Below are 27,531 nucleotides of genomic sequence, written 5' to 3'. Positions count from 1 at the left end.
AAATCTGTATTTTATTACGCATTGTTTTGTTGCCTTCAAAGTTGTTTTAGCCCGAAATTAGAAAAAATTATAATGATTTGATGTGGGACTCTATTAAAACTGAATTACTCTTTCAACTTAGAATGGAAAGAAACTTGAGTTTGCCTTACCTTAAATCCCAAAAGAAACATGATATGTGGGATTATCTTAAAGGAACACTATAGTCACCTAAATTACTTTAGCTAAATAAAGCAGTTTTAGTGTATAGATCATTCCCCTGCAATTTCACTGCTCAATTCACTGTCATTTAGGAGTTAAATCACTTTGTTTCTGTTTATGCAGCCCTAGCCACACCTCCCCTGGCTATGATTGACAGAGCCTGCATGAAAAAAAAACTGGTTTCACTTTAAAATATATGTAATTTACATTAAATAATTGTATCTCAATCTCTAAATTGAACTTTAATCACATACAGGAGGCTCTTGCAGGGTCTAGCAAACTATTAACATAGCAGGGGATAAGAAAATCTTAATTAAACAGAACTTGCAATAAAGAAAGCCTAAATAGGGCTCTCTTTACAGGAAGTGTTAATGGAAGGCTGTGCAAGTCACATGTAGGGAGGTGTGACTAGGGTTCATAAACAAAGGGATTTAACTCCTAAATGGCAGATGATTGAGCAGTGAGGCTGCAGGGGCATGTTCTATACACCAAAACTGCTTCATTAGGCTAAAGTTGTTCAGGTGACTATAGTGTCCCTTTAAACTAAGGCTTGATATAGACCTATGCTCTGTAGCGTTTTAACTAAGATAAAGGATAAGATAGGCCCTAATCACCCCGCACGGCACCAGAGTTTTGATTTGTTGTGTATAATATGTTTGTATTTTGTCTTTCCAATGTACAAAAAAAAAAAAAACATTAAACACCTGGTTTAGTTTCCTGCATTCATGAGTGATGTAATACAAATCTTCATTCATAACCCTGATGGTTATATTTTGATTTTGTTCTTATTTTGAAGATAATATTTGCCTGTGTCTTTAATTTTAGGAAATACAACAACAACGAGCAGCTCAGAAGCTCCTGTTTGCTTTCAACCAAATGAAGCCAAAAACGATCCCATATTCTCCGAAGTAAGTTGTGTTTCTTGTTTGTTCTAATACAATGCTTGGCGTTACATTCCTAGTAGATACAGTTTATCTTGACTACAGATCTGATCAAGAATCTGTAGTAAGATTTGGTAGCTGTCAGTTTGTGTATAATGTATTGCTTTAGCTTAGGCATCCAAATACATTCTAGATGTTGTCCAGCACTATTGATTATATCTGCCAACGGGTAATCTGCTACACTCTGACTAGTGTCCTCATTAAGAAATGTAACAAACAAGGTATACTTGAAACTGGACAGTCCATGGTTCCATATGTAATCCATGTCATCCTCCACAAGTTATCCATTTTATCCCCCAAAGCTATCCATATCATCACTCAGGATTGACTTGTATTGGTGTGATATGTACAATTAATATCTTCCCCCACAAGACCTCTGTATCACGACCTACAACCTATCCATATAATCTCACTTGTTTTATTGGACATAGTATGAGACTTTGGATATTTTTAACCAGTGCCTTATGGCATATTTGCAGATACCATAAAATAACAAACCATTTGATCAATTTGTTATTGGGAGTTTTATTTTAATGGTATCTATATCAAGTCCCCTGCTGTACCTATGATGGTATTGTTTGTAACATGATATTAGAACATGTAAGACATAGGAGAACATCAAATATAGCATCATAACAAAATTTATCTTTTTTTTGTCAATGTTTAAAAAAACTCTCAGAGCTAATGTTGTAATTTAGCAGCTCATCCAATGACCATAACATCGGTATTCATTTAACTGACACAAGGTTGAACAAAACTGAAAACCACACTTACAACCTACAATTTAGGCATTAAGAGAGATCACCCATATAAGCTAAAGTTTCAAGAATTCAAGGCTAAATAGCATTAGAGCATGTAAATATGCATACCTAATAAGTTAAATACCAGCAACTAATGATATATAGAGCAAATAACAAAAAAGTTAAAGATCCGTCCACATTTCGTCAAACAGCTTTTCTCAAGAGAGGATGCCTTGCATTATGGAAACTTTAGTTTATATTGATGATCCCTCTTAATGCCTATGTGTGTGATTTTCAGTTTTGTAGAAACTTGTGTCAGTTACAGTTGGGTCTGGAAATATTTGGACACTGACACAAGTTTTGTTATTTCAGCTGTTTGACAAAATAAATTTAAGGTACAGTTAAATAATGAATATGGGTTTGAAAAGCAGTCTATCGGCCTAAATTTGAGGGTATTCACATCCAAATTGGAGGAAGGGTTTAGGAATTACAGCTATTTAATATGTAGCCCTTTCAAGGGACCACAAGTAATTGCACAAATTGGTTCAAAAGCTGTTTCATGGACAGTTGTGGGCTATTCCTTTGTTATTTCTTCATCAATTAGGCAGGTAAAAGGTCTGGAGTTAATTCCAGGTGTGGCATTCACGGTTTGAAGCTGTTGCTGTGAACCCACAAAGGAGCTTTCAGTGCAAGAGAAACAAGCCATGCTTAGGCTGCAAAACAAAATGAACGGTTTAGTATATTCTGTGAAAAACAAAACGCAACGGTGAACTCTGCAACACAAAAAGGAGTGGATGTCCATAGAAAACAACAGTGGTGGATGATTGTAGTATCCTTTTCATGGTAAAAAAAAGAAAAAACCCTTCACAACATCAAGCCAAGTGAAAAAAACCTCTCCAGGACGTACACAAGAGCAAATGCAGAGTTTCATCACAAAGTGTAAACCATCCATCATAACTAAGGCCAGATTAGACTTTTCCAAAAAACATTCTAGAAAAAGCCAGCCCAGTTCTGGAACAACATTCTTTGGACAGATGAAACTAAGATCAAGTATGAATCTGAAGCATACCACACCTTCTGTAAACCATGGTGGGGGCAATGTGATGGCATGGGCATGAATGGCTTCCAATGGCACTGGGTCACTAGTGTTTATTGATGATGTGACAGAAGACAGAAGCAGCCAGGTGAATTCTGAACTGTTTAAGGATATCTTGTTGCTCAGATTTAGACAAATTCAACGAAGCTGGTTGGACAGTGCTTCACTTTACAGATGGACAAAGACCCAGAACATACTGTGAAAGCAACCCAGTAATTTTTCAAGGCAAATAAGTGGAATATTCTGCAATGGCTGAGTCAATCACTTGATCTCAACCTGATCAAACATACATTCCACTTGTTAAAGACAAAGCTTAGGCAGAAAGACCCACGAACAAACAATAACTGAAGACAGCTGCAGTAAAAGTCTGGCAAAGCATCACAAAGGTGGAAACCCAGTGTTTTGTAATGTCCATGCATTTCAGACTTCAAGCAGCCATTGCCTGCAAAGAATTCTCAAGACACGGCAACAAGTTGATGCCTTCGAGTAGCAGAGCTGGGGAGATATGGACGGTTTCCTCGTGCTGAAACAAGCAGCTCGGTACCACAATCCTCCTACCCCTCCTCCCCCCCATGGACCGGTGGGGGTTATCCCGGTCCCCACTGCCCCGGCGCATGACACTGACCTACAGCCCAAAACCACATCGCACAGCAGCAGAGTACTGCATGACTGGCCTCAAGATGGTGGCTGTCCTTGCACAATCCTTGGAGTCAGCGACAAATCTGCTTCTGAACTGGAGGGAAGCCTTCTGTTCAGCGTTTGACCACATATGTGCACAGTTCTGGATCCGAGTACAGGCAAGACGCCTGCAAGCAGAAGGATAGCCTCCCCCCCCCTTCCCCCCGATAGAAGCAGGGCCTCTATCTCCCTTTCTGGGCCGGGAACCCTGAGGAAACATCTCCCTGGGAAATGTCTACGCACCCTGGAGACTCAACATCAGGATCACACCCTGGACATCACCCTGACACCCGATGTCTGTGGACAAATGCAGTTCCCATGCAGGTTTGGGCTGGGGAGAGGGAACTCGAGAGCAACGCGGGGAGCGACCTGCCACTAAAAATGCACCACAATACCTGGAGGCCTTACATAGCACAGGCATAGGGTGACTCTCTGTCTTGAGGACTCAGCCGACTACTGACTTAATATGATTTCTGGGATGCTAGCATGGATATTATTATCCTGTGTGTTAACGTGCTCCTGCTAGGACGGTAGTCTTACCTTTCATATTTCTGTTCCTCATGTGGCAAATAATTACTATTTTTTTCTCTCTAATGTCTCTTAAGCATCTCTTAGCTTACCTATGCTCTCCATATAGACATGTATACCTAGCCCGACTAGTTCAGCTTGTTTAATGCACACACATGTCTAGATAGTATACCAAGCTCAGCTAAATCTAATGTGGCTCACCTTGTTTGACATGTATAATCAGCCTGAGGTTTATTGCTCACTGCTTTTTTTAATTGTTAGACTCTGCCATAACATATATAAGCATGATTATTCTTTCCAGTTAGCCTGTTATCACCTTTAAAAAGTTGTGCTCTTATTTCAATGCCATGCACCCATATTACTATGTTTGATGTTACAATGCCTGCTTCTTTGTTATCTTATGTACAGCAAAAAAAAAAAAAAAATGGTTTATACAATATTTTTGTTCAACCCACTTGAATTAAAGCTGAAAGTCTGCACTTTAATTGCATCTTGATTGTTTAATTTTAATTTTTAATTTTAAATCCATTGTGGTATCGTAAAGAGCCAAAATTATGAAAATTGTGTCAGTGTCCAAATATTTCCAGGCCTAATTGTATATGAATACTAATGTTGTGGTCATTTGATGAACTGATATATGACTTTATCTGTGAGAGTGATTTTTAATATTGACAATAAAGATAGTTTTTTTTTTTTTATTTGGTGTTCTCCGGTGTCTGGTGGTATTTAACGTTTTACATTGTTTGCAACATGAACAATTCAGTCAGTGCCAGGAATGGTTTTTTTTTTGTTTGTTTTAGCAAATTCTGTCTATATCTGGACATTTTGCATTTTGGGGGAATTTACAAATATTGTTTTCTGCTTGGCCAGATTTCTGGAAGTGTTCCTGTTATACTGCCACTCAGCTAATCAGTGGTTTACTATTGAGGAGTGTATGGCTGGAAAATTTAGGAAATACAATAACAATACTGGGAACGAAAATTTCCCAAAGAATATGCTTGAGAAGACCATGCTAGCATTTAGCCACTGGACGTATGAGTACACAAAAGGAGAATTTCTGGTCCTAGATTTGCAAGGTAATGATATGCATGTTTCATACTGGGAAAAGTAAAATCCAGAATGTTGTCTTAAATAAATGATACAATGCATTCTATTGAAAGCAAACAAATCCTAAATAAGTAGTAAATATAAGACAAGGGGGTAATACTATGGTAAAAAGATATATCAAGGGTTGGTATAGAATTATGGTATTTGTACTTCATGTTTAATTTTAGGTGCTTTATTGCACCCTTACATTAGAGCTTTTCATTATATGTAGCCTTAACTATTCAATTATATAGTTACTCAGCACAATCAAAGCAGGCATGACTCACTCGTGACATCATCATCCTCAGCGTTACATAATGAATGCATTATTAGACAAACTGGTACAAAATATTTTATTATAAATAATATATTATTATTAAATAATTAATATTCTATAAATAATATATTATTATTAAATAATAATATATTGGTATTATTAGACAAACTGGTATGAAAGGAAATAAGGGCCCTGCCTTTGAGCCTAAAGTATAGCATTCAAAATATATACAAAGTGCATGGAGAGATGGCATATGAGCTTACAATCTAAAGACGATATAGGGAGTGAGGAAAACTATAGCAGGCTTTACTTCAGATCAGCAAAATCAGTATTGGCTTAGGGATGTCATGGTCATTCAGCTAAAATTACAAACAGGGCCTAAAATACACATTTTAAATTTGTGCTTCCGGTCTGAAGCACATGACCCCCATCTACAACTAGACTTTGTAGCCATTGCAGTCTGAGCCACAGAATAAAAATCAGTGTAAGAGCAAGAAGTAAAAGTGGTTAGTGCTCATCCTATGGGCCATGTGGAAAAGGAAATCCTTCTTATTGGCAATGAGATAGACGACTCTTATATGTAATGATCCTAGGGCACAATTGGGTGCATCAGGGCACAGATCAAATAAATACACATTAGTATACACAGTACCAAAGCTATATTTGGCACTTTAGGCTTTATGCACAGTGTTTCCTATGATGCTCAAACAGGCAAAAGAAGATATTTGTGCCTCATGGGGGACATACATTAAATATGACACTCAGCACTTAAGGGTGGCAACTGATCAGAAAAAAAATAAATTAAACTTGGGATAACCCCTAAATTAGTCTGGTCATACGTTAAAGGCAGAAACCAGCCGCAGTTCCTTTGGTTGGATTCTGCAGTAAGTTGTCAAAGGTAAACTTTACAAACTGCCAAAGAGAATTAAAGGCAGGAAACAGCAACAAAAATACGCATATCCCCATAGCGGGATTTTTCAGCGAGATGTTCCAATAGTAAGCGTTACAAACTGCAGGTTATTGGTGGACTGTCTGCTGTTGTATGGTAAAGGTAACTATTACAAGCTACCAGTTAATATTGACAATAAAAGAGTCAAGGATAGTACAACGACAGCTTCATAATGCAGCAGAAATAAATAGTAACAGAAACACAAAAATAAAATCTCTGTTCAGTCAGACAGTCTTTAGCACAGGTAACAGTCCGTATTGTAGTCAACAAAGGAACAGAGAGCCAAAATCCCCAAATCAAAGGGACAACGGCTACCTGGAGGAAAATTAGGGTTGGCTCCCAATTTAGGTCAAGCCTGTTTCCATGCTTTTGATAAGGCTATGAGGGGGTTCAGCAGGGTATCACCTGGGAGTAGATTGTGTGTTCTATGAAGGAGAGCCAGCAGTGAGTCTGGCAACATCAGAAAGGATTCAAAGAGTAAGTCCAAAAACTCACTTTGAGTCTGGATCAAGTCGAGCGTGTGTCTGAGTTGAGCTGCGAAACTATAGTCCCTATCGTTCGGTAGGTTTAACCCCTTATTAGCTTTGTATTGGTAATTAGTAAGACTAAGACGATAATTGTGTTTTTTAATTTCAAGTCTCACAGTTCCCTGTATCAGAACATTTTAGAATCAGTATTACACCCACCATCACTTCTTGAGTCTAATAATATCTACATTTACAATCAGGATCCTTCTCTAAGCTGTAAAATGTACAAATTAAACAAATTGTATTATTTCCTTATAACTTTGTCAGTGTTGCATCCCAGGTTTCCCATTATCTCTCCTTTCCCAACATGTAAGGTATATCTTTTGTTATTGACTCGGCTATTCTTTCTTTGGATTGGACTCTGTAACATATGACTGGATTCTTGACTTCCTTCTACCTTTACATACCATGCTATCACCTTTAGATTATGTCCACGTATATATATAGCAGGTGGACTAGTTTGCATGACCTTTATCCAGGCAAACATATTGACTTTGTAGTCTATTTTTACATAGCATTTTTGATACAGACTTCCATATAAAACTAATGCCATATCTTATGTATTTATGTAAATTCTTAGCACAATTGCAATAAACTATATCTTCCTTCGGGTGCCTTTTGTCTAGTTATAGGGCCATCATCATCTCTCATTTCTGTTTGTCCAAGAATGTATGTTATATTTGTTTGTTATATTTTCTGCACTCTTTAACAAATGGTGTTATATTGTATGTTCTATATACTGCACTGTTTAACATTGTATGTATTATTTACTGTACGATTTAGCACACAGTTAATGATGGTGCTATATCCACACAGAAAAGAATTAACTTTGGACAATATTTTACATTGTTTCCATTGTCTTTATATCTGAAAACATAATGAAAAGCAAATTATATGACCTTCCAGCTGTCAGGATCGGGACAGGGATCCAACACGCAAAGTACAAACAGGACAGGCAGGGCCGGCGCGTCCATAAGGCGGCACAGGCGGCCGCCTTAGGGCGCACCGGCTCTGGGGGCGCCAGATTTCAGTGACCGGCAGGAGGGAAGCGCTCCCTCCTGCCAGGTCACCTTCTGGATCCCCGGCGGGCGGCAGCGTTCTAATGAGAGGCGGCGAGGGAGCTCTAACCTGTCTGCTCTGCTCCCTCGCGCGCTGTGTGCTGATGCTGCGGGAGCCGGAAGATGACGTCATATTCCGGCTCCCGCGGCATCAGCAGACACCCGCGAGGGAGCAGAGCAGACAGGTTAGAGCTCCCTCGCAGCCTCTCATTAGAACGCTGCCGCCAGCCGCACGGAAGCCCCACTGGACCCCAGGGACACATCCACACCAGCTCTCCAGGTAGGGAGGCTGGGTGGATATTAATATTTAATTGTGTGTGTCTGAAAGTGTATATGTGAGTGTGTGTCTGTGAGTGTGTGTGTCTGTGTCTGAAAGTGTATGTGTGAGTGTGTGTTTGTCTAAATGTGTCTGTGTATGTGTATGTGTTTGTCTGTGAGTGTGTGTCTGAAAGTGTGTGTGTCTGAAAGTGTATGTGTGAGTTTGTGTGTGTGTCTGAAAGTGTGTGTGTCTGTGATTGTGTGTGTCTGTGTCTGAAAGTGTATGTGTGAGTTTGTCTAAATGTGTGTGTCTGTGTATGTGTGTCTGTGAGTGTGTGTCTGAAAGTGTATGTGTGTGTATGTGTCTGTGAGTGTGTGTGTATGTGTCTGTCAGTGTGTGTATGTGTCTGTCAGTGTGTGTGTGTGTGTGTTTGTCTTTGTGTGTGTATGTGTTTTTCTGTGAGTGTGTGTCTGAAAGTGTATGTGTGTGTATGTGTCTGTGAGTGTGTGTGTATGTGTCTGTCAGTGTGTGTATGTGTCTCAGTGTGTGTGTGTGTGTCTGTCAGTGTGTGTGTGTGTGTGTGTGTATGTGTCTGTCAGTGTGTGTGTATGTGTTTGTCTTTGTGTGTGTATGTGTTTTTCTGTGAGTGTGTGTCTGTATGTGTTTGTCTGTGAGTGTGTGTCTGTGTATGTGTGAGTGTGTGTATGTGTTTCTGTGTGTGTGTGTGTGTGTGTCTGTGAATGATTGTATGAATGTGTGTGTCTGTGTGTGTGTGTGTGTTTGTGAGTGTCTGTCAAATCAGTGAGAGTATGTTTGTGATTGAGTGTGTGTCTGTCAATGAATGAATGAGTGTGTGTCAGATCAGTGAGTCTGTGTCTGTCAGTGACGTCTGTGTGTTTGTCATTGAGTGTGTGTGGCTGTTAGTGTGTATACACCACTGAGTGTAGCGTGGCGGAGCGGAGCGCAGTACATGAGCTTCTGTTTCCTGTACCCGGCCAGACTGAGAGGAGGTGCTCACTGAGAGAGCACTTCCTGTCAGTCCAGCCAGGTACAGAAAACTGAAGCTCCTGTAGAGGGTCTGCTCCGCAACGCTACAAGACAGGTAGGAGGCACACCAGGAAGGGGAGTGTGACCGCATTAGAGAGTGGGGGGTGCACCAAGGGACAGAGAGGGGAGGGGAGAGAAAAACCAAGGGACAGGGAAAAGAGGGGGGAGGGGAGAGGAACACTAAGGGACGGGGAAGAGGGAGGGGCTGGTTAGGAGGCACATAGGTGAAGATGTTAATTTTAGAGGGGGGGGGGGCGGAAAAATTCATCTTCGCCTATGTACCCAAAAATCCTTGCACCGGCCCTGAGGACAGGGTACGTATACCGGACCTTAGAATGGCCGGACTAACGTACGGAGAGTAAAGAGAATGGTCAGAAACAAGCCGAGGTCGAGGGAACGGGAGGACAGATGAGCGAGGAACAAGCCAGGTCAAGGATACCAGAGGGAAACAGAGTAAGTCAAACTAGCCGTATCGGAACCAAAGGAATAACTGAAATCGCCAGAGCACTGTGTGACTAGACAGGCTAGAACCACGACAGGGCAATGAGTGAATGGGAGAAACAGGTTTAAATACCCTGGTTACAGTGAGTATACCCGCCTCTGACGAGTCCTGAGTGGCTTCCAGTCACTTGAGTGACAGATCGGTCCGGACTGACGTCATGACGTCGGGCAGCGTGCGTGACGTCATAAAATGAGACGGATCCCTCGCGACCGGCGTGAGAGTGTCTAGGAGAGCCGCGAGGGATGGAGGAAGCCGACCTGCTGGAGGAGTAAACTACTAAGTCTCTACCTCTTTCGGAGGTAGAGGCTTCAGATACCCTGACAGTACCCCCCCTCTCAGATACGCCCACCGGGCGGAAGGAACCGGGACGAGACGGAAAGCGTGAGTGAAACGCCCTGTGAAGGCGAGGAGCATGAACATCCTCTTGTGGTACCCAACTTCTCTCCTCAGGACCATATCCCTTCCAGTCGACCAAATATTGTACTCTCCCCCGAGAGATACGAGAATCAATGATGGAGTTAACCTCATACTCCTCCTGACCCTCCACCTGAACAGAGCGAGGAGGGGCGATCGTGGAGGAGAATCTGTTACAAACTAGGGGTTTCAACAATGAAACGTGAAAGGAGTTAGGGATGCGTAAGGCAGCTGGGAGAGCTAGACGATACGCCACTGGGTTAATTCGAGTCAAGATCCTGTAAGGGCCAATATATCGAGGAGCGAATTTCATGGAAGGAACTTTAAGCCGAATATTCCTAGTGCTTAACCATACTCTATCGCCTGGAACGAAAATCGGAGCCGCCCTTCTACGTTTATCGGCGTGTTTCTTAACCAGCATAGAATTGTGTAGAAGAATTTGTCGAGTCTGATCCCACAACTTCCTCAAATTGGCAACATGTACATCAACCGACGGTACACCTTGGGAAGGAGAAACCGAGGGAAGAATAGATGGATGAAAGCCATAGTTCATGAAGAAGGGGCTTGAATGAGTAGAGTCACAAACGAGATTGTTGTGCGCAAACTCCGCCCAAGGAATCAAACCGACCCAATCGTCCTGGTGTTCGGAAACAAAACAACGTAGATATTGCTCAATCTTTCGGTTAGTACGTTCAGCAGCTCCGTTAGACTGGGGATGATAGGCAGAAGAGAAATTTAATTTAATACCTAGTTGAGAACAAAAGGATCTCCAAAAACGGGAAACAAATTGGGACCCTCTGTCAGATACGATTTGGGAAGGTATCCCATGTAAGCGAAAAATCTCCCTCGCGAATATCTCTGCCAACTCTTGGGAGGATGGAAGTTTAGGCAAGGGAATGAAGTGGGCCATCTTGATGAATCTGTCAACCACGGTGAGGATAACAGTCTGTTTTTTAGAGATAGGTAGATCGACAATAAAGTCCATGGCCAAACAAGACCATGGTTTCTCTGGTACCTCTAAGGGATGCAGGAATCCACTTGGGAGCGTATGAGGTTGTTTGGTCTTAGTACACACTTCACACGCAGCGATGAAATCTTTAGTATCTTTACGTAAAGCAGGCCACCAGAAGTCTTTAGAAATCAAAGCATACGTCTTGCGGATACCAGGATGTCCCGCCATCTTGCTGTTATGGAAACATTGCAACAGCTCTAGTTGAAGAGTAGGAGGAACGAAATGTCGACCCTCAGGAGTCTGTTTAGGTGCTAGATGTTGCAGCTTAATGATCTCGGCCAGTAACGGGGAATGAATCCTGAGATTCGTATTAGCAACAATCTTGCATTTAGGAACTATAGAAGAAAGAATCGGTTCAGATACAGTGAAAGGTTCGTATTGTCGAGACAAAGCATCGGCCTTAGAGTTCTTAGAGCCAGGTCTGTAAGTAAGTACATAATTGAAATGAGTCAGGAATAAGGACCAACGAGCTTGCCTAGAGGACAAACGCTTAGCCTCCCCAATATAGGACAAGTTCTTGTGGTCCGTCAAAATAGTAACCGGATGTAGGGTGCCCTCCAATAGATGTCTCCACTCTTTCAAGGCTTTAATGACTGCTAACAATTCCCTGTCTCCGATTCATACCTGCTCTCAGGCCCAGAAAGTTTCTTGGAAAAAAAACCACAAGGATGTAACGGTTTATCCACCCCCAACCTTTGTGAGAGAACGGCACCTACTCCTGTCTCAGAGGCATCGACCTCAAGTAGGAACGGCAAGGATGTATCAGGATGGACTAATATTGGAGCAGAAGCAAAAAGTTCTTTGAGATCTTTGAAAGCAACGAGAGCTTCAGTAGACCAAGTCTTAGTATCAGCCCCTTGTTTGGTCATATTGGTAATAGGTGCAATAATAGAAGAGTAACCCTTAATGAAGCGCCTATAATAATTGGAGAACCCAATAAACCTCTGGATAGCCTTGAGTCCCTTAGGCAATGGCCAATCTAGAATAGACTGGAGTTTGTCAGGATCCATCTTAAAGCCTTCCCCAGAAATCACGTATCCAAGAAAATCTATCTGGGTCTGGTCAAAGCTGCATTTCTCCAATTTGCAGTATAAGCCGTGTTGTAGAAGTTTGTGTAATACCTTTCTGACTTGTCTATGGTGGGTCTCAATCTCTCTAGAGTGTATGAGAATGTCATCCAGGTATACAATAACACAATCCTGTTGAAATTCCCTAAAAACTTCGTTAATTAGATCCTGGAATACTGCCGGTGCGTTACAAAGGCCAAAAGGCATGACCGTGTACTCATAATGCCCGTAGCGGGTATTAAACGCCGTCTTCCACTCGTGACCTTGTTGAATTCTCACCAAGTTATATGCCCCTCTGAGGTCCAACTTGGTGAAAATCTTAGAACCTTTTAGCCGATCAAAGAGCTCGGTAATCAAGGGGATCGGATAGGCATTCCTAATGGTTATTTTATTCAAACCTCGGTAATCAATACATGGTCTGAGTGAGCCATCCTTCTTTTTAACAAAAAAAAATCCAGCCCTGGCGGGAGAAGAGGATCTCCTAATGAATCCCTTGTCTAAATTCTCCTGAATATATTTCTCTAAAACAGAATTCTCTTTAATGGATAGAGGATATACATTACCCCTGGGGGGCATGGTGCCGGGCAAAAGATTAATTTTACAATCAAAGGTCCTGTGTGGGGGTAGTGTATCAGCGTTCTTCTTATCGAACACTGCTTTCAAGTCTATGTACAGAGGAGGTATCTGTCTCCCTGTAGACTGGGTAGAACTATCTGGTGTGTTAATCATAGCCAATGGAGACACCCTGCGTAAACACCTCTCCTGACAACCCTGGCCCCATGAGATTATCTCCCCTAATTCCCAATCGATAATAGGGTTATGTCTCTTTAACCATGGGTAGCCCAGGACTATGGGAACAGAAGGAGATGAAATGAGCATAAGTGATAAGTTCTCCTCGTGTAAGATACCAATAGTTAAGTTAATGGGTATAGTCTCACGAGAGATAACAGGCTCAAGTAAAGGTCTACCATCTATGGCCTCAACGGCCAAGGGTGTATCCCTTAACTGGGATGGGATAGTGTGTTTAGTAGCAAAGACTTGGTCGATAAAATTCTCAGCAGCTCCGGAATCTATCAAGGCCATGGTCTTTAGCATTCCCTTCTCCCACGTTAAAGAAATTGGTAGCAGAAGCCTGTGATCTTTATAATTATGCGTAGAGGACAAAATAGAAACACCCAAGGCCTGTCCTCTAGAGAAACTTAGGTGCGGGCGTTTCCCGAGCGAGTAGGACAATTCAGACGCAAATGACCTCTGGCTCCACAATACATACATAAACCCTCCCTTCTCCTGTACTGCCTCTCCTCTTCAGAGAGGCGAGTATTGCCTATCTGCATAGGTTCAGGATACAGTGAGGTATTGGAATCAGGACTTTGAAATGTAGGGGCTAATTTAAAGGCAGGTCTGAAGTTCCTCTCTCTAGTATTCTGTCTCTCTCTTAAACGCTCATCAATACGAGAAATGAACGAAATTAAGTCCTCTAAATTCTCAGGAAGCTCCCTAGTAGCAACCTCATCAAGGATAATATCTGATAGCCCGTTCAAAAATACATCTATATAAGCATGCTCATTCCACTTGACTTCTGCCGCCAGAGACCTGAACTCTAGTGCATAATCCACAAGTGTTCGGTTCTCCTGTCTCAGGCGCAACAGTAATCTGGCTGCATTAACCTTCCTACCAGGAGGGTCAAAAGTTCTTCTAAATGCAGCTACAAAGGCATTATAATTATATACCAATGGGTTATCATTCTCCCATAGTGGGTTGGCCCATCTCAGAGCTTTCTCAATGAGTAGGGTGATAATAAATCCAAGTTTCGCCCTATCTGTGGGATAGGAGCGAGGTTGTAGTTCGAAGTGGATACTAATCTGGTTCAAAAAACCACGACACTTCTCCGGTGAACCACCATAACGTACAGGTGGGGTAATACGGGAAGAGGCACCTACAGTGGCTACCTCTAGACCAGAACTTACAGGAGAGATGGAAGTAGTACGGATCTCCTCAGGTGGGTTATTGGCACGATATAATAGCGCCTGTAGTGCTAGTGCCATCTGGTCCATTCTGTGTTCCATGGCGTCAAACCTGGAATCAGAGGAACCAACCTGACTGTTTGTACCTGCAGGATCCATTGGCCCTGTCGTAATGTCAGGATCGGGACAGGGATCCAACACGCAAAGTACAAACAGGACAGGGTACGTATACCGGACCTTAGAATGGCCGGACTAACGTACGGAGAGTAAAGAGAATGGTCAGAAACAAGCCGAGGTCGAGGGAATGGGAGGACAGGTGAGCGAGGAACAAGCCGGGTCAAGGATACCAGAGGGAAACAGAGTAAGTCAAACTAGCCGGGTCGGAACCAAAGGAATAACTGAAATCGCCAGAGCACTGTGTGACTAGACAGGCTAGAACCACGACAGGGCAATGAGTGAATGGGAGAAACAGGTTTAAATACCCTGGTTACAGTGAGTATACCCGCCTCCGACGAGTCCTGAGTGGCTTCCAGTCACTTGAGTGACAGATCGGTCCGGACTGACGTCATGACGTCGGGCAGCGTGCGTGACGTCATAAAATGAGACGGATCCCTCGCGACCGGCGTGAGAGTGTCTAGGAGAGCCGCGAGGGATGGAGGAAGCCGACCTGCTGGAGGAGTAAACTACTAAGTCTCTACCTCTTTCGGAGGTAGAGGCTTCAGGTACCCTGACACCAGCAACATGGAAAATGTATGTATGCATGTATTTATTGTTTTTAATCATTTAAGGTTTTTTTGTTCCGGCTTTTTATTTGCTCCATTTCATATCGTGTGTGTTGGTTCACATCTAATTTAGTAAGGTACTAGAATAACGTGTGTGAAGTGTGTGTGAAGTTCTGCTGTCAGGTCATGACTAATTAACATGTGTTACAGCTCTGCTTTACATGATTTTCGGCATGTAATGTGAACATGAATAAGGTAATATAACAAAGAATTGCAAGGCTTTGACACATTTCACTGGAGGCTCTTCAAATTATTAACAAAGATAAGATATAGAGTAGATTTGGCATGGCACGCAAAGGCACAAAAAATGCAATGCAATAAAAATGCTAGGACAAATACTAACTGTTTTTGTTTCTTAAGGTGTTGGTGAGAATTTGACAGATCCGTGTGTTATAAAAGCTGGAGGAGGAAGGTGAGAGTTTCTAATTGGAGGAATTGTTTATTACCTTTAAAATCTTTAGTCTTTTTTTATAACAATACTTGACACAAATATATTAAGATATTTGGCATAATCATAAAACATTGTATGAAGTACAGGACAACATAGTGCGACTACCAACTATCCAAAGTGCAACAAGTTCAATATTCTCAATATATTCCATGGAGCTATCTTCTGCTATTTATGACACTCCACCTACTCTCCCTAATCAATATATGAATATATATATCTTAAATTAATTTACAGTTGCAAGAAAAAGCATGTGAACCCTTTGGAATGATATGGATTTCTGCACAAATTGGTCATAAAATGTGATCTGATCTGATCATCATCTAAGTCACAACAATAGGCAATCACAGTCTGCTTAAACTAATAACACACAAAGAATGAAATGTTGCCATGTTTTTATTGAACACACCATGTAAACATTCACAGTGCAGGTGGAAAAAGTATGTGAACCCCTAGACTAATGACATCTCCAAGAGCTAATTGGAGTGAGATGTCAGCCAACTGGAGTCCAATCAATGAGATGAGATTGGAGGTGTTGGTTACAGCTGCTCTGCCCTATAAAAAACACACACTAGTTCTGGGTTTGCTTTTCACAAAAAGCATTGCCTGATGTGAATGATGCCTCGCACAAAAGAGCTCTGAGAAGATCTACGATTAAGAATTGTTGACTTGCATAAAGCTGGAAAGGGTTATAAAAGTATCTCCAAAAGCCTTGCTGTTCATCAGTCCACGGTAAGACAAATTGTTTATAAATGGAGAAAGTTCAGCACTGCTGCTACTCTCCCTAGGAGTGGCCGTCCTATAAAGATGACTGCAAGAGCACAGCGCAGACTGCTCAATGAGGTGAAGAAGAATCCTAGAGTTTCAGCTAAAGACTTACAAAAGTCACTGGCAAATGCTAACATCCCTGTTAGCGAATCTACAATACGTAAAACACTAAACAAGAATGGATTTCATGGGAGGAGGAAGCCACATGTTCCACAGCAGTACTGGCAAAATATTCTGTGGACAGATGAAACTAAAGTTGAGTTGTTTGGAAACACACAACACTATGTGTGGCGAAAAAGAGGCACAGCACACCAACATCAAAACCTCATCCCAACTGTGAAGTATGGTGGTGGGGGCATCATGGTTTGGGGCTGCTTTGCTGCGTCAGGGCCTGGACGGATTGCTATAATCGAAGGAAAAATGAATTCCCAAGAACTTAAGGCCATCTGTCTATTAGCTGAAGCTCAACAAAAGATGGGTGTTGCAACAGGACAATTACCCAAAGCTTAGAAGTAAATCAACAACAGAATGGCTTAAACAGAAGAAAATACGCCTTCTGAAATGGCCCAGTCAGAGTCCTGACCTCAACCCAATTGAGATGCTGTGGCATGACCTCAAGAAAGCGATTCACACCAGACATCCCAAGAATATTGCTGAACTGAAACAGTTCTGTAAAGAGGAATGGTCAAGAATTACTCCTGACCGCTGTGCACGTCTGATCTGCAACTACAGGAAACGTTTGGTTGAAGTTATTGCTGCCAAAGGAGGTTCAACCAGTTATTAAATCCTAGGGTTCACATACTTTTTCCACCTGCACTGTGAATGTTTACATGGTGTGTTCAATAAAAAGATGGCAACATTTCATTCTTTGTGTGTTATTGGTTTAAGCAGACTGTGATTGTCTATTGTTGTGACTTAGATGATGATCTGATCACATTTTATGACCAATTTGTGCAGAAATCCATATCATTCCAAAGGGTTCACATACTTTTTCTTGCAACTGTATATTGATCAGTATTGCTTCTGGCCAGAAGAAGAGAAAGTTTGTATTTTAATATGTATTTTTATCACTGCACACTTGAGGAGATGACCAGGTCTAGACCGAGCTATGTCTATAAAGTTCTTTGTGGGTTTTCAAAATAACTGTTCAGTTGGATTCACTCATGTGTGATGTTCTGATAGAAGTGTGATCCAACATATTTTTTTTTATTTGTGTTTTTATAGTAAATTGATTGCACACTCTCACTGAGTTAGGGAGCATATTATAAGGTAGAAACATGATATGCAGTGCACAGTGAGGGAAAAAACATTTGATCCTCTGCTGATTTTGAACGTTTGTCCACTGACAAAGAAATGATCAGTCTATAATTTTAATGGTAGCTGTATTTTAACAGTGAGAGACAGAATAACCAAACAAATCCAGAAAAACCCATGTCAAAAAAGTTATAAATTGATTTGCATGTCAATGAGTGAATTAAGCATTTTATCACCTATCAATCAGCAAGATTTCTGGCTCCCAGTTGTCTTTTATACAGGTATCAAGCTGAGATTAGGAGCATTCTCTTAAAGGGAGTGCTCCTAATCTCAGCTCGTTATCTGTATAAAAGTCCACAGAAGCAATCGATCAATCAGATTCCAAACTCTCCACAATGGCCAAGACCAAAGAGCTGTCCACGGATGTCAGGAACAAGATTGTAAATCTACACAAAGCTGGAATAGGCTACAACACCATCAATAAGCAGCTTGGAGAGAAGGTGACAACAGTTGGTGCGATTATTCGCAAATGGAAGAAACACAAAATAACTGTCAGTCTCCCTCGGTCTGGTGCCCCATGCAAGATCTCACATCGTGGAGTTTCAATGATCATGAGAAGGGTGAGGAATCAGCCCAGAACTACACGGGAGGATCTTGTTAATGATCTCAAGGCACCTGGGACCATAGTCACCAAGAAAACAATTTGTAACACAGTATGCTGTGAAGGACTGAAATCCTGCAGCGCCCACAAGGTCCTCCTGCTCAAGAAAGCACATGTACAGGCCCGTCTGAAGTTTGCCAATGAACATCTGAATGATTCAGAGGAGAACTGGGTGATTGTGTTGTGGTCAGATGAGACCAACATCGAGCTCTTTGGCATCAACGAATCTCGCCGTATTTGGAGGAGGAAAAATGCTGCCCATAACCTCAAGAACACCATCCTCACAGTCAAACATGGAGGTGGAAACATTATGCTTTGGGGGTGTTTTTCTGCTAAGGGGACAGGACAACTGCACCGCATCAAAGGGACGATAGACAGGGCCATGTACCGTCAAATCTTGGGTGAGAACCTCCTTCCCTCAGCCAGGGCATTGAAAATGGGTCGTGGATGGGTTTTACAGCATAACATAATCCCTACATAATGCTGCTCCAACATACCTATCCTCCCTCATACACAAGTATGTCCCGTCGAGACCCCTGCGCTCAGCCCAAGACCTACGCCTATCCTCTGCCCGGATCCCCACCTCTGATGCTCGCCTTCAAGACTTCTCCAGGGCTGCACCTCTTCTGTGGAACTCCCTTCCCTCCTCAATCAGACTTTCACCCAGCCTCCCACTCCTTCAAAAAATCTCTGAAAACTCACTTCTTCATTAAAGCGTATCAATTACACTGTCAGCAGGTTTCTTATCCCCCACCCCATGACTCCTTTCCTGCAACTGTCAAAAATGACATACCAAGCACTCAATAAACCTTTCTCTAACAAACTATTTAATTCCCCTACTTTAACCATTTGTGTCACTATACCACACTCCCTCTAGCATGTAAGCTCATTGAGCAGGGCCCTCAAGCCCCTCTGTTCCTGTACGTCCAGTTGTCTGATCTCAATTATGTGTCTGTTAGTCCAACCATTGTACAGCGCTACGGAATTTGTTGGCACTATATAAATAATAAAATAATAATAATAATAATGACAATGACCCAAAACACACAGCCAAATCAACAAAGGAGTGGGTCAAGAAGAAGCACATTAAAGTCCTGGAGTGGACTAGCCAGTCTCCAGACCTTAATCCCATAGAAAATCTTAATGACTTGGAGAGAATCTGCAAAGAGAAGTGGGACAAAATCCCTCCTGAGATGTGTGCAAACCTGGTGGCCAACTACAAGAAACGTCTGATCTTTGTGATTGCCAACAAGGGTTTTACCACCAAGTACTAAGTCGAAGGGATCAAATACTTATTTCTCATTGACATGCAAATTAATTTATAACTTTTTTGACATGCGTTTTTCTGGATTTTGTTTTTGCTTATTCTATCTCTAACATACCATTAAAATGATTGTCTGATCATTTCTTTGTCAGTGGACAAACGTTCAAAATCAGCAGGGGATCAAATACCTTTTCCCTTCGCTGTATTCATTTAGGATGTCAAATTTTACCGCTCTCTCTTATGATACAAAACCCCTTTCTTTACTTTAAATCATCATATTGACTAACACCCAAATTAGAAATTGCCTTTATCCTCATCATCCAAACAGGTAGCATGCCTCAGGACATGCTTATGGCACATGTCGCAACACTCCCTAAACCAGGAAAGGCAACCAATAGATGCCAAAATCTGTGTCCCATCTCATTACTCCACACGGACATAAAAATACACATGACCATATTAACCACTATCATTCCAGAAATAATTCACAGGACCATATGGGCTTCATAAGCAGCAGGCAGGGGGCAAAAGGGACACAGAAGATATTGGGACTCATACATAGGCCATGGGAAGGAAGGACCCCCCAGTGTATTTCTGTTTATGGATGCTGAAAAATCTTTCAATAGACTGCACTGGCCCTTCCTCCTCGCGATCCTTGAGAAATTTGGTTTTCCTCACCAGTTTTTGTCTGTGGTGAGGGCCTTATACTCCATCCCAATGGCCCGAGTAGTAAATAGTGGTTTTGCCCTCTTTCCACTCTCCTCTATGTAATGGCCCTGGAGCCCCTTACTCAACTAAACCAACACAACCAAAATGTCCATGTTATCAAAATTGGTAAAACCAAATATAAACTTTCATCATTCGCCGATAACATCCTTTTAACCGTAGAACAACCAAATATCTCACTGCCCAACTTCCATAAAATATTAAGAAGCTACAGTAACTGTTCGTATTACAAACTTAACATCAGCAAAACACAAGCAATGGGGATAAATATCCCTACATCCGAACTCGCAAACTTAAAAAGCTTGTTTGCTTACAAATGGAGGGTGGATCACCCTAAATTCCTAGGTGTAGCACTTATTACCCAATTATCAAATAATCTTTGTAAAACTAATTATGGAAAAATTTTAAAAGACATAAAAAAACAACTTCAAGGATGGAGGGGGGAATTTATATATTGGACTAATTGCAGCAATTAAGATGATGATCTGCCCAAAAGACCAGTACCTGTTCAGGAAATTTCCCATTAAACTCACCACCACTTATTTTAAAGAAACGCAACCAGTGTTGCATTCCCTTATTTGGGCCAGAACATGGTCTCATGGTGGCAGCCTCCACGTTATACAGACTCTTCACACAAGGCGGTATGAGACTTCCCCATATACACTCTGACAACTGAGCAACACTCCTGAGCACATCTTTGCCTGCTACCAGAAGACATCAGTACATTGGGTCCAAATAGAAGCACAATACACGGATGGTCAGGAGATAACTAGTGATGTACCGAACTGTTCGCCGGCGAATAGTTCCCGGCGAACATAGCATGTTCGCGTCCGCCACCGCGGGCGAACACATGCGGTGTTCGGTCCGCCCCCTATTCGTCATCATTGAGTAAACTTTGACCCTGTACCTCACAGTCAGTAGACACATTACAGCCAATCAGCAGCACACCCTCCCTAGCAGACCCTCCCACCTACTGGACAGCATCCATTTTAGATTAATTCGGAAGCTGCAACCATTTTTTATTTTTTTTTCAATTTTTTTTCAATTTTTTTTAGTGCATATAAATGTTACAAGTAGATACTACCCCGAGACACTCTGTGTTACTGCAGATACTCCCTCCAGACACCCTGTGTTACTGCAGATACTCCCCCCAGACACTCTGTGTTACTGCAGATACTCCCTCCAGACACTGACACAGAGCAGAATAGGGACTGTTCCCCCTACATAGGGTCACTTGGCAGATATGGATTGACACCTATCCTAAGGATCCCTGATAAACACTCCATGGGTGAAGATGGATTAATTTTTTTTTGTGCTCGGGTTTTTTATTTTATTTTTAAGTTCGACGGGTATGATGGCTTTTTATTTGGCCTTTTTTGGGGCTAAAAAAATGAAGATTTTAGAAGAAGAAGACGTTGAATAGTAAGTTGAATTTTACTTTACAGGGTAGTAATTTTATTCCCCCTTCACTATTTTTTAGGGTGAGGGGGGTAGGTAGGGGCTTTTTTATTTGGTTGTGTGACTAGGGGCTTGGGGACACACACTGCATACACACTATACACACTATACACACAATATACACACACTATACACACAATATACACACACACTGTACACACTATACACACACTGTACATACTATGCACACACTGTACACACTATGCACACACACACTACACACACTGCATACACACACTACACACACTGCATACACACTATACACACTATACACACACTGCATACACACTATACACACACTGCACACACTATACACACTATACACACACTACACACACACACTGTACACACTATGCACACACTGCATACACTATGCACACACTATACACACACACTACATACACACTGCACACACTGCACACATTATACACACACTATACACACAATATACACACACACTGTACACACTATGCACACACTGCACACACTGCATACACTATGCACACACTATACACACACTATACACACTCTATACACACACTGCACACACTATACACACTCTATACACACACTGCACACACTATACACACTATACACACACACTATACACACTCACTATACACACACTGTACACACTATACACACTCACTATACACACAATATACACACACTTTACACACTATACACACACTGCATAAACATACATTTAAAAAAAAATTGCAGCTGTTTTTTACATTTCAAAGTTGGGGAGGGGGGTGCCAAATAAAGGACCGCCCCGGGTGCCAAATGCTCCAGGTACGCCCCTGTATAGAGGGGAGCCATGTTACTCTGTATATAGAGAGGAGCCATGTTTACACTGTATATAGAGGGGAGTCATGTTACTCTGTATATAGAGGGGAGCCATGTTACACTATATACAGTGGAAACATGGCTCCCTCTATATACAGAGTAACATGGCTCCCTCTATATACAGAGGGGAGCCATGTTTACACGGTATATAGAGGGAAGCCATGTTATTCTGTATATAGAGGTAGCCATGTTTACACGGTATATAGAGGGAAGCCATGTTACTCTGTATATAGAGGGGAGCCATGTTACACTGTATATAGAGGGAGCCATGTTACTCTGTATATAGAGGCAGCCATGTTTACACTGTATATAGAGGGGAGCCATGTTTACACAGTATACAGAGGGAGCCATGTTACTCTGTATATAGAGGGAGCCATGTTTACTCTGTATATAGAGGACTGTTTGCGGTGCGTTAAACGGGGAGTTTGGTCTGTCACTGTGAAGCGGGCGTAACCCTTACACTACCTGATCGATACAACATCATACCTGATGTTTTAAAGCACGTTATTCCAAACAATTTAGGAATGTTAGGTGATTTATGCCCTTTATGGATTAAAACCAGACTCTGCATCAACTATGTAATTTTCCATGGGAGTTTTGCCATGGATCCCCCTCCGGCATGCAACAGTCCAGGTGTTAGTCCCCTTGAAACAACTTTTCCATCACTATTGTGGCCAGAAAGAGTCCCTGTGTGTTTTAAAATTCGCCTGTCCATTGAAGTCTATGGCGGTTCGCACGGTTCGCCCGTTCGCGAACATTTGCGGAAGTTCGCGTTCGCCGTTCGCGAACCGAAAATTTCGGGTTCGCGACAACACTAGAGATAACCTCCCTGACATGGATACGCAGATATATGAGACAGAAATATACTAATATGCTCCCCACAACAGCCCTTATGCTCCACACTTGCGATAATTATAGGCGCAAACACAAACAGTCCACACTTATCTTGCATGCATTATCTGTAGCTGTGCTTATGTCACTTGTTACAGATTTTAATTATAAACCATGGCACCTCTCTGTAATCACACTGATTTATCATGTCCCACAAGGTTACCAGACTCTTATGGCATTTCAAATATTGCTGGATTCTCATGCTTACAGTTGCATTCTTGGCTTAAGAAGCACTATGCCACAGCTCAAAAAACTGTAAATGAGCAACAGCTGACAGACATTGAGAAAGTTTGTCTAAAAATTACACCCCCCTTCAGATCTAGCCTGATTTAACCATTCCACTTCCCTTTATCAAAGTCTGGGGAAGAGAATTCAAATACTCTTTAGGTGACTACACATAGAAAACAATCCTTCAGGGATACAAGCATCTCACTCTTAGTACCTCTCATATAGAGCGCACAAGGAAAATGTTGTACAGGTGGTACATGGTTCATGCCGTATGAAACACAGTAACCCAAGAGCTTCAGCTACATACTGGAGATGCCTATCAGACACAGGCACCATGCTGCACATCATGCCCAAAACAGTCCAAATATTTAGAGGACATAGCCAAAATAATAAGAGACTGCACAAACACAGGCCTCCCAAAAACACCTGAAACCTATTTTCTACAGCTCCTTCAAAAAAACATTGATCTACCAAGGAAATACCTAATGAAAGACCACATAACTATAGCAGTCTTAACGGCAATCAGCAAACATTGGTTAAAAAATACCACCCCCAACCATACCTTCCAGTATACAAATTGTAGAAGGCACAATACACTACAAAAAAGCCAGACAGGCACTGATACCTAAAGAATTTTGGAAGAAAGCTTGGACATGTTGGGACAAATACTGGTGTTTTTTTCTTTTCTACTCCCACATCACCTTTCAAGACAGAGAAAATACTTTTTGTAATTTGTCAATGGATAAGCTTGTAATGTTTCACAATGTTATTCCCTTGTCTGGACATTGCTGATTGTTAATGGTTGGTTATTATTGATGTGACGATTACATGATTGTACAATTAGAAACCTTTAAATAAAACATCATACTTTTTTTCTTGTTAATTGTTTTTTCCTTCCCTAATTCTTCCAGATCACATGATATGATATTTGGTCCTGCAAACCTTGGAGATGACGCCATCCAAAACTTCTGCTCTCGGCATGAATGTAACACTTGCTGCAGGAATCTAAAACTTCCAGGTAAATTTAAATGAGGAATACAATATATATATATATTTTTATACAAATTACAGATATTAGTTATGCTAAAATCTATAGTGATTTTCTATAATACGATGTGACAGCATAAAGCCCATAGGGGGAAAAAACGTGAGAAACGTAGAGAAGAGCTAAATGGTGTAGTACAAACAAAAGAAAATATTTTTCCTGAAGAACAAATTAAAGCGGCTCCCCCCATCCCCCACAGTTTATTTTTTAACAGTGAGCAGCCTGTGGCTGCTCACTGTTAAAAAAAAAAAAAAAAAAAGCCCCCCCCTCTTCTAATAAATGGCCCTCATGGTAAGGTATCTATTAACTAGCAGTGGGGACACTACCCTATTTGTGCCCCGCGAGTGGGGTCTATTCATCTAAACAGGGGACATAGGGTCCCTCTTGGCCCCCACCGATGAGTGTCAGGTGGGGGCCCTAAAGGACAATAAGGAGGGACCTAGTGACCCCCCCGGCTCTCCACCCATGAGCAGTGGGTGGGGGGCCATAAATGAGGAAAGGGGGATGATCTATTGTCGTCCCTCCAGCCCCCACCAATGAGCGGCGGGTGGGGGCCCTAAAAGACAATGGGGGGGAAGACCTTTTCTCCTCTCCCAGGCCCCCACCCATGAGTGGTGGGTGGAGGCCCTAAATGAGAATAAGGGGGGGACTCATTGTCCCCCCCAGCCCCCACCCCCCCAAAAAAATTAAAGCAATACCTACCGCCCTCACCCTAAAAATAGTGAGGCGGGGAACAAAAAAATTAAATACCTTTAAATAAATAAAAAGTCACTGGCTGCTCACTGTTTACTAGACATGCCCCTAATCACGGCATAGCGAGTAGGAGCAGATTAATTACTAATACTAAGTGATCTTTACTTAGTATTAGTAAAGTTGGCTGAAAGACCAAGACTTTTGGGAGATAGCTCCCTAATACTGTAGCGATTAGGGAGCTATCTACTAAGCGGCTGCAAGATGCACAGCTGGTGTGTGAGGCTGTCTGCATTTGTAGCATTTTTCTCTGAATTGACTCTGGAAGAGAGAAATGGAGCCAGAATATTATTATACTGGCAGGTACACACATTGCTACATACACACAATAGCACACACCTGCACTCCGTCTGTGTGTGTGTATAGCAGTGTGTGCATACTGTATGAGTGCATGTGTCATTTTGTGTATACTAAGTACACTGTTACACACAAAGTCAGACACATTGTTATACACACATTCATTCAGTATATACGATACACACACAACAACACACAATGCTGAACACAGTATACTACGCACACAGACAGTATACACACATTGACAGACTGCTACAAACAAAATATACACACTGCTACACACACACTCAGGTACAGTATATGCACACTACTACTACTACATGTACAGTCTGACATAGTACAGACATTGTAAGTGGTTTCTTTTTTTGTCATTTAGGGGATTTTTTTCTTTCAGATTTGTTTTATGTCACTCTCTGTGATGTAATGTAACATCTGGGGATGTCATCTATTATATCACACATATGTAATTAATTGTAAAAATTAGCATGACTTATTTTTTGCAATAAAGATGGCAACCTTTGTTAATTATAACTTTTTATCATGTTCTCTTTAGAGCTAAAGAAAAATGACCCTTTACAGGACGATGACTACTAGCCAGTCAAGTATTCCCTCATTGGTACAACTCATGGTAGCGGCACTTAACAACCAACCAACCCAATCACATGATAATGTGACTGAATTCCTAAAATCCACTTTGATGTCATTTCCCCAGTGTGTTGCCAATAGGATCAACGTATTGTTATAAAGCATTGTAAGTCTCCACAGCATGAAGATGTTGACCAGACATTGCACTATGGGAAGTATCCGAAAATTGCCTAAAATGACTGAAACTTTACGTTCTACTTATTTTATCTCTGTACCATTTTCAAAAACTCTAGGAATGCTATATTACATTTTGTGAGTCATAGGACTAGTTTGATTATGTTTTTTGCACTGTATTGGTGGTAGTGTAAACATTAAACAATAATGGGGGCCAGAATTGGGTGAGAAAAAACAGATCATAATTTTAGATTTGTGAGACCAGGAACATCCAGGCAAAAATTAGAGAATATTGGTCACTGCCCATCTGTCTATGAGCAGTCAGATTATAAGCAGTACATTTTACAGATTCAAATTTTCTAATAAGGTTAACAAGAAAAAGGAAATACACTACAATGGGTTATGCTTTATGAAACAGGGCATGCTAAAATGCATATTTAGAGTGAATGGCGTTAATTTGACAACCACTAACGGTGGTAAACTCCCCTTTTTACCTTATAAGGCCATGAGCTCCTGGAGCAGCCTGCTTGCCAGCCTCCTGCCCACAGACTATGTGCTCTGCAGGGAAACCTGTAAAAGACTACCGAACTTAAACGACTGTTAGCACTGATTTCCCTGGAACTGTTTTGGTCATGGGGCCATGCTTACGGCCGGTCAAAACTATGACTTTCAGGAAATTCCTGAACCCCTGAACCGATCTGGGTGATTTATGGATATATTGTTCACCCAGATCGGGGATGTGACTTTTATGGGGTTTCGTGTGGTTTTTAAGGTACTTTTTGGGCTTTCATAAAATTGTATGTTTTTTCTGTGCTTGGTGATAATTGGGTTAGATTAGTACAGTTCCTGATTCAATTATCTCCCAAGCACAGAGGAGGGATTCTGTTTGTGTATGGGAGTGTCTCACTGTATGACTGTTTTTTTTTTTGGTTTGTTCACTTTGTGTACCTGTGCCCAACAAGGTCCACCTGGGTGGCGCCCTTGTTGGGAATCTTGCATAAAAGGCAA

General features: G+C 41.7%; 1 protein-coding gene across 1 annotated transcript; it reads left to right on the top strand.

Moving 5' to 3' along the window:
- The first annotated feature begins 1,008 nt into the window (after nt 1-1,008).
- Nucleotides 1,009-26,986, top strand: LOC134603234 (transient receptor potential cation channel subfamily M member 7-like). Its single transcript, XM_063449007.1, has 5 exons — nt 1,009-1,106; nt 5,052-5,257; nt 15,486-15,537; nt 24,584-24,690; nt 26,318-26,986. The coding sequence occupies exons 1-5, from the start codon at nt 1,075-1,077 to the stop codon at nt 26,356-26,358; spliced, it is 438 nt and encodes a 145-aa protein (XP_063305077.1). The 5' UTR covers nt 1,009-1,074; the 3' UTR covers nt 26,359-26,986.
- The last annotated feature ends 545 nt before the right edge of the window (nt 26,987-27,531 follow it).

This window comes from Pelobates fuscus, chromosome 3 (genome assembly GCF_036172605.1).
Source record: "Pelobates fuscus isolate aPelFus1 chromosome 3, aPelFus1.pri, whole genome shotgun sequence".
In the NCBI taxonomy this organism is placed as follows: Eukaryota; Metazoa; Chordata; class Amphibia; order Anura; family Pelobatidae; genus Pelobates; species Pelobates fuscus.
Note: the sequence above shows the minus strand (reverse complement) of the source record. Positions and strands in the feature narration are given on the sequence as shown.

Coding starts and splice junctions, on each gene's coding strand:
- LOC134603234 (XM_063449007.1), top strand. CDS start 1,075: ATGAAGCCAAAAACGATCCCATATTCTCCGAA. Junction 5,258..15,485: donor TCTGGTCCTAGATTTGCAAG/GTAATGATATGC, acceptor TTGTTTCTTAAG/GTGTTGGTGAGAATTTGACA. Junction 15,538..24,583: donor ATAAAAGCTGGAGGAGGAAG/GTGAGAGTTTCT, acceptor TAATTCTTCCAG/ATCACATGATATGATATTTG.